The sequence below is a fragment of the Papilio polytes genome, unplaced genomic scaffold, assembly GCF_000836215.1.
Source record: "Papilio polytes unplaced genomic scaffold, Ppol_1.0 DF822067.1, whole genome shotgun sequence".
NCBI classification, from domain to species: Eukaryota; Metazoa; Arthropoda; class Insecta; order Lepidoptera; family Papilionidae; genus Papilio; species Papilio polytes.
This window is the reverse complement of record NW_013527137.1, coordinates 5637509-5646101: the sequence shown is the minus strand read 5'-3', so window position 1 is coordinate 5646101 and position 8593 is coordinate 5637509. Positions and strand designations below refer to the sequence as shown.

Here is an 8593-nt window from a genome sequence, read left to right as displayed (position 1 = left end):
GCTTGCCGCACGGCAGACCGCACGAGAACTCCTCCTGGCTGCACGGTATTGTCTTCCGCTCCTGATCACATTGTACAACTTGAATCTCAATATTAAAGTGAATTGATGCGTCTCTAAGTACTCAATTTAGATTTAAATGGAACAAGAAAAAGAAAGGGTTTTAATTTGTGTTATGGAGGTCTAGTTCTAGTCTTCTTTTTCATCCCAAATCTTTATCATAAGATGGTGGAGACGCTTAGGAAGGGGAAAAAATCCTTTAACCTTCATAAGACGAAGGTATCATCCTTTTAAAGTTCTGCAACATATTTGCAGCATTTATAGTCCCATATTTTATAAAAAAAAATATTAAATTAGGTATCGTGTGTGTATCGGAGAAGAAATACAAAGATAAAGAAAGTCAACCCGCACTGGGCTATGGTTGATTATGTCCTAGTCTTCCTAAATTTGGGGTAGGCTCGAGAATTTTAGTGAGGACGTGTAGTGATGAGTACCTCATGTTGTCCGTGGCACATCTTGGTGGTGAGCACGACGCAGGGTGGGCAGTCGCCGGTGTGGCAGGCGTGGTGCGGCGGGTGGCGGCAAGGGCGCACGCGCACGCACGCCGCGTGGCACACCGGCGGCCGCGTACCGCACCGCACCGGCGGCAACACCACCTCCGCGCCGCACTCGCAGTGCAACTCCTCGAAACCTTTGAACACGAAAACAATTCATCAGATATGAAAAAACGTCATTGTCCGCCATATTCATAGTTTTATTCTATTAATGAAATAGATTTTTTCACTCCACTCTCTTTTAAACGCTTTGGAGGTGTTTATCATACTAATATAAATGCGAAAGTTTACATGGATGGATGTTTGTTAGAGTTTGTAGCCTAAACGGTTGAACAAATTACGAAGAAATTTGGAATGGATGTAGAGGATAGTCTGGAAGAACACAGGTTACTCACTTTTGTTTTCTTTTAAATTCCACGCGAACGGAGTCGCGAGCGAAAGCTAGTCATTAATATATAAAACAGTGTAAACCGCAGAATTTCGCGCCGTAGACAATTTGTTACATATAGATCCGATAATCGAGTGAATCCGCATTGCTTCACTTTAATCACGGTCAGGCAAAAGTATTTAAAGACAGGTTTTGACTAAATATTATACTTTGTATTATAAAAAGTTAACTATGGTCCAATTCAGGGGTGCCATCAAATAATTTAGACTAATTATTGCGTCAATTCCGTGCACCTCCTTCACAATTTTAGCGTTATTATGATTTTCGACATGCCCAAAATATTTTGTCGTGTGGCATTTATGTCACGCGTGGCAGTGGTTTGCCACCCTTAGTTACTACTAACTTAGGGTAGGCAAGCCTCAGTGGGGACATAGTGAGGTGATGTACTTACTGACGCGGGGGCAAGGCGCACAGTGTCCCGTATGACAGAACTCCTCGCAGCGGTGTAGCTGGCAGGACAGCGTGCGGCCGCACACCACTGCGCAGCGGTGCGACTGGGCCGCGCAGCACGCCGTGCGGCAGCGGTGACGACCGCACGATAACTTCTGTAAATAAATACAAATATCTTTTTTAGCTGTTCCCATCCGGCTTCATCATCAAGAAATTACAAAAACTGTGTATTGTTTACATTAGAGAAATTATCAATTGCAAATATCAAAATTCAAATGCACAAATGACAAGACTTTTGAATCTGGACAACAATTACGGTTACAATAAAAACCTGTTGCCAGCTTGTTGTTTTAGCCTCTTTCCCACATATAGGGTTTTATCCAATTTATTTATCCCCAAGTTTAATAGCTTGAAAACATATAGCCTAAAACGTTTCGTACAGGGCTTTTAAGCTATTAGCAATCTACACTTTAGATCCCACGGAATATATTAAATTCAGTAACAATGAATTTAACACTTAAATCTATAATCGGTCAGACTGTTACGATAAATCACGACGTAAAACTTACCTTGCAAAAATTTTATCCTGACAAGCCAAAAATTAATGCAAGTTACCAATAAGTATCAACACTTATTATAATTGCGTCATTGAACATTATCAATATTAATACACATTCAGATAAAAAAGCTCTAGGGGTCAAGGATAGCACCATTTGATAAAATATTACAGTACAGGAAAAAAATAGGACTGTTAAAGACACTTGTTATCAAGGTCAGTTTAGTCTAAAACGGGCTAAATACATTTAATTGCTGCATTTTACCTTATTACATTTTTTCTGACAGAAAATATTGTTGAGCATTTCGGGCAAGTCTGAGCAAGGCACCTCGCGGCTCGAGTGCCCGCAGCGGCACGGCAACAATGTCTTATCGGGACACGTCGGACACGGTCCTGAAAATAAACGATTTATTAAGTAACTTAAAATACCTTTCGTCAATTAATTACTAAAATTTAAATTATACCTTCATGACACAATTGTTTACAAAAATGTTTGTCTCCTTCCGGACCACAGGATAATGGCTTCGCACAGATGTTACCGCATAAAGGAATCGGATCTGTGCAGGACTTTCGTTCATCTTTTTCAATCCTGTTCCAAATAAATACTTAAATGAGCAAAAACGGAACCACATTAATGATAAAACAGTCTACACATGACCATCTCACAAATAAAAAGAAAAACTAAATTGGTACTACGTAATCTATAATCTATACTGTTATTATAAATAACTAAAAAACTACTGGGCCGATTTTTAAAATTCACCTTTAGAAAGCTACGTTATCAGTGAGAAACACGGCAAACGAAGCGAGCAATAGTTAGTAGGTGAATATTTATGTTTACTTAGTGTTGCCGCAGGGGCAGGAGTGCACGTTGTCGGGGCGCAGGGGGCAGGGCGCGCAGGGCGGGGCGTGACACACGCGCCGGCAGACATGCGCGCCGCACGACAGCACGCGCGCGCACTCCGCGCCGCACGACCATGCGCGACACTCGCTAGTGTCTGAAGTGCACGGCACAGACCGTGTCTTTGCCGCGGGGCAGTAGCACACTGAAAATCATTAATTCATATTAATATTATAATTGTGAAAGTTTGGATGGATGTTTGTTACTACTGTCAAATGACTTAACATATCAAGAAGAACTTTAACGTAAAACATTGAAGTGAACATAGGCCAGGGGTAGCGAACTTTTCAAAGTGCCATTTTTTAAAGAAATGTTTAATGCGGTCTTAAACACACCATTAAATAATTTTCATCGATTATTACGTCAATTTAATGCATGATAATGACATCGCGGTCGCTTTTTACATAATACCTACTTCATACTTATTCGTTGTGTTTTTATGATCATCAACGTGCTCAAAATATTGTGTCGTGTGCTATTATGTGCCAGTGGGTCGCCATCTCTGACATAAACTATTATTAAATTTATTTTTCAATTCCGCGCGAACGATGTCGCGGACAAAAGCTAAGGCATTAAGCTTTTTAAAGTGACAAAGAATTAATGATAAAATATCGATTATAGAATACTTTGTGTGACTATTTCTGAGCATTCATCGCAGGGTCCCTCGTGGCACTCTTGCTGGCATTGGTGCACGCCGCAGGGCAGCTTGCGGCGGCACTCGCGCCCGCACAGCTGCGCCATCTTGCTGCTGCACAGCACCGACCGCGTCTCCGCACCACAACCACATTGCCTAAGAACATAATGAAATGCAATGCTCTAAAAACACATTTTAAACACAATTTTATAAATTAGAATATAAACTTTTCCATAACTCTTTTTAATCTTTAGTATAATGTGACAGGATTTGCTAAAATAGCAAAGTAACTGTTGTCCAAAGACATCTGCATTGGCAAATGGGTTGCCTAAATTTAATCAATAGCAGAGGGTAAGCATTCCATATTTCCACTACCACTACCAAATTCACTTCTCCTGACCATACTTTCCTTGTAAGACAAGGTTAGAAAGGAAAAGAGGACTAAAATTTAGCTTTTTACGCACTTATTACGTTTATATGAACTTACTTGCTGACAGTGGCCTGGCAAGGCGGACAGGGCCCAGGATGGCAGAGTAAAGTGCAGGGATGGGGACAGTTCCTCGGCCGACGGCATGACTTGCCACAAGTGTGAGCGCTGACCGAGCCTCGAGAGTACTCTGGTGATTTGACAGCACCACACATGCACCGGTACTCCGTTGGGATATCTTCATTCGTGTTTTGACACGCCGGACATCTCCATTTGCCTTCTGTTAATCACAATTAATGTATTGAATATTTCAGTGTAAATTTACAATTAAACATTATTTTCTGGATAAAAAGAATTTTTCAATAGCAGTAATTATAAAAGATCTTTTATTAAATCTATGAATCACTTTTTTCCAAAGATGTTAGCTAATTTTTACCATGGCTTTATTATATAACTAGCTGTTACTGGCGACTTCTTTCTTGTGTAATAAAATAATAATATTAAATATATAGCCTATATATGTTACTATAGTATGTTATAACAGATTTTTAATGATGAAACCCTTTTCAAAATCGGCCTAATAGTTTTTCACAAAAATCTAAAAATACAAATATTTTCTCTTTATAATATTAGTAAAAGTAGATAACTTACCAACTAAACTGCTCATGGCCCATTTTCTTATACACCTAAGATGTAAAACATGGTAACAATTTGAGCACCACCAAACAGAATCTGTCTGTTTGACTCGTTCACAGCACACCAAACATTCCAAAGTACCCTTGTCTAATTGCTCAGTGAGACGCTCACGTTGGGTCATCGCTGTGTTGCCTGAAACACATAAATATTCTATACAATATTGTTTAAAAATATAGTTCAGAGTTAAAAATATAATGTTAAGTAAAACTAAATAAGACTTTATTTGAGAATATTTAGTACTTTTATGACTGAATATTGAAAATAATCCATAACACTTAATTTTGTAAGTGCCATTTACAATCTAATAGAAAGAGAATTTAATGGAATTTGTAGTTTACATGTGAACCCTTATTACTTAAGATGCAGCTACAATTTTAAATTATGTTTCAGTATTAGTCTATTTGGCTTCTACGTACCTCCTGAGTCATTAGTAGGTTTGTTTTTGCCTTTTACTGGACTAGCGGTTTTTTCATGTTTATTATTATTTGCAACACGTTCTGCTCTGTCATCTTTATAGTGCATATAAGTATTTGCATATTGTTCATCTTCGATATTATTACGTTCCGCAGTCCGGACACGTTGACTGCCAATCCAGTTTCGATTTCTTCCAGAACTTTCCCCTCTTCCGTTTCTAACATCTTGGCTATTTTTATTTATAGAGCTGTTATAGAAAGTTCGACCTGCGTCGGAATCTTTATTTTTTGATTTAGAATTTGCTTTTGATTGATTATTTTCATTTGCATATCTTCTTGTTTCGTTTCTATTTCCAGTTTCAAAATTTCGCTGATTTTCGTTTTGATGATTATAATTATCGTTTGCAGAGTTTTCTGAATCTTTATTTTGTATTGATGATTCCTTATTTTGTTGGTTTGATTGATAATTATTACTATGTTCATTACGATAGCGTCCATTTGATTCGTGTTTTGATTCATTATTACGTTTTTCATACCGACTATTTGATTCACGATTACGATTTCCTTCTGTGTTTTTATAATTTTTTTGATATCGACCAAAATTGTTCATTTCAACTTGCGAGTTACCTGTTTCGCTATTGCTTGGTCTTTCTCTCCAATTGCTTTCTGATGATTTAGTGGTACTACTTCTGTTATCTGGTTCATCATTATGTGTAACAGAAGTTTCTTGAGAAGTGGTTTGGGAAGTAGAGGCTACATTTATGGAACATTTTGGTACAAATTCTGTTGCAGTTGGTGTCAATTTTGAATTCATAACAACTTCATTTGAAAAAGTATTTGATTCAGGTACAGATTGGTTGTATTGATTTTGAATGTTGGTTGAATAAGTATCTAAAGTATTACTTGCAGTAGGGTTCTGGTGTCCATAATTGTATTCCATCTGTGGATTTTGTGATGGTACATTCTGATAGTTGTACTGATTAGTTGGGTAAGCTTGGTACTGTACATTATTATAATTAGAAGCATTATTTTGTGGAACACCATTACCCTGCATTTGTGTTAAGAATTCATCAAAACTTACATATTGGTTGCTTGACTCATATTGCCTGTTATCATAGTAAGGTTGATTTACATATTGCCCATTTAAATCTCCATTCCAAGAATTAGGTGGCACTTGGAATTGATTGTTATAACCGTAAGAATTATTCCACTGAGACATTTTGTGATAATGTAGAAAATTACTGAGAAATATTGTGAAATATCTAGCTAAATACTTGTAAAAAAACCACTAGCTTTTGCTATGTTTCGTTGATTTTTTAGGGTTTGTATTAATATAAATGGCTACAGGCCGAAGCCTGAAGCCTTTGAGACGGATTTTGTAGTGATCTGTAACAAGTTCTGGCATTATTACTCTATCTTTTAAGGGTAATTTGAATTACATTTTTATGACATGTGCTACTTTTCATTTTACAATAAAAACATTTACTTACCACCAATGAAATGTTAATTTGTCGATGATTTTATACAATAAAACTTTTCACAAACCAAAAAAAGGAAAATAATTTAAGAACTCAAAAATATTAATAATCTAACGATGGATATGACAAGATGAATTGGATTCTGGCGAATGGGGAGGGGAGGTCGACGTTGACAGTAGGTTGTTTTAATGTCACGGTACTGTGAAATTAAAATATCAATAAAATCTTGTTTGATGTTTAACGAATGTGTATATTTGTACGGAAGCATTTATTTTCGGGATATAAGTAATACTATTAAGTGAATTAAAACCAAAAACAGATGGATTACCTATGACCGATATTCTAAAATGAAGTTAAACGTTCTTTTGAAATTTGTTACTAAATTGCTACAAAAAAGACCCAAAAATGTTGCAAGGTGTAAAATATTTATTACAACCAGAAAGGTAAAAGTATAGTTGGTTTTGGTACTTTCACTTTATCGGAAATTCGAAATCGACGTTGAAAAATTACTATTTAGTCTAAACTATAATTAGAATTTACTGTTAAAATTTTAAAAGACTTCCTACATACTGGCTATACATTATTTTACTTTGATATCTTCATTAAATTACTTCAAAATATTTCAATTTGGTTGTCACAAAAAACTTTTAAGTAACGTTTTGAATTTTGGGGCATACCACGATACATATGTAAAAATATGTTCAGAGTTTGCAATAAGTTGATAGCAAATGCAAGTGACGTCTTCCAAAAAATTCCGAAGAGAACCCAAAGCAAAAATGTGACCGTTTTCATAAACGGTAAGTCAGTGGAGGTGCCTAGTTACTTCACAGTGCTACAGGCATTGAGAAGAGAACGAGTAACCGTGCCCACATTTTGCTATCACGACCGTTTGTCAATTGCGGGAAATTGTCGAATGTGTCTTGTAGAAATAGAGGGCGGATTCAAACCGCAAATCGCTTGCGCTACTCCTGTATACAAAAACATCAAGATCCGCACAAACTCAAAAGTAGCTCTACAGGCTCAAGAAGGTGTACTAGAATTTATTTTAGCCGATCATCCTCTCGATTGTCCGATTTGCGACCAAGGGGGAGAATGCGACTTACAAGATTTGACCATGAGATTCGGTAACGACAGAACAAGGTTTACCGACATACATTTCCAAGGAAAGCGAGCCGTCGAGAACAAGAATCTTTCGACGATGATACGCTCTGAGATGACAAGATGTATCCATTGTACTAGGTGCATAAGGTTTGCCTCGCAGGTCTGCGGTATGGACGTATTAGGCACGACCGGTCGTGGAGGAGAAATGCTCGTCGGGACTTATGTGGATAAAAAGTTTTTCTCAGAGCTATCTGGAAATATTATTGATCTTTGTCCGGTTGGTGCTTTAACTGCAATTCCGTACATGTTCAAAGCAAGGCCATGGGAGGTCAAGAGAGTGAACTCAATTGATGTCACCGATGCGACGGGTACAAATATTATTCTTAATCATCGGTTTAACAGGGTCCTAAGAGTTCTGCCTCGTGAAAACAATGAAGTGAACCAGGAGTGGTTATCGGACAAGGGACGTTGGGCTATAGATTCTCTGGAGATGCAAAGATTGGTTACGCCGATGTGTCGGGATGAGGATGGCACTCTCGTTCCTATTGAATGGGACGTAGCTTTAAAATTGGCTTGTAAACTATTAAAAGAAGCATCGTCATGTCCTGACAGAATTATTGCTATAGCCGGCCCACATTGTAGCATTGAAACATTGGTTACTTGCAAAGATCTTCTTAACGTGATCGGCTGTGAGAACACATACGTCGAGCGCTCTCTTGCCTACACAGGGTCACAAGCCGACTTTAGATGGGCTTATGGCCTTAACGTTAGTATGAAGGATATTGCGAAAGCTGATAAAATATTGCTTGTTGGCACTAATCCTCGCTTCGAGGCGCCTATCTTGAATACATGGATAAGACAGGCTTATATGTTTAACGAGGCTGACATTTATGTGATCGGACCGCAGTGCGAATACAACTATCACGTCGAGTACTTGGGTTCGGATATGAGGGCGATGTCTTGTGCTAGGTCTATAATGAAAAATGCGAAGAAACCGC

At 37.9% G+C, this 8593-nt stretch overlaps 2 protein-coding genes across 2 annotated transcripts in view; one reads left to right on the top strand and one right to left on the bottom strand.

The window, feature by feature from the left end:
• Nucleotide 1: 1 nt before the first annotated feature.
• On the bottom strand, nt 2–6832 carry LOC106106888 (protein shuttle craft-like; the record flags this gene model as incomplete). Its single annotated transcript, XM_013287547.1, has 11 exons — nt 6507–6832; nt 5020–6402; nt 4559–4735; nt 3968–4187; nt 3473–3636; nt 2787–2991; nt 2410–2534; nt 2211–2338; nt 1391–1544; nt 492–688; nt 2–61 (listed from the first exon to the last, which is right to left on the bottom strand). Coding segments are annotated over exons 2-11 (2646 nt in total), but the record flags the coding sequence as incomplete, so codon positions are not given.
• A 294-nt stretch (nt 6833–7126) lies between these two features.
• The window catches only part of LOC106106887 (NADH-ubiquinone oxidoreductase 75 kDa subunit, mitochondrial-like), a 2221-nt gene continuing 754 nt past the window's right edge, over nt 7127–8593 (top strand). The window contains exon 1 of the mRNA XM_013287546.1: nt 7127–8587. Within this exon, the coding sequence (XP_013143000.1) occupies nt 7192–8587 (1396 nt within the window). The 5' untranslated portion in view covers nt 7127–7191. The remainder of the gene's footprint in view (nt 8588–8593) is intronic.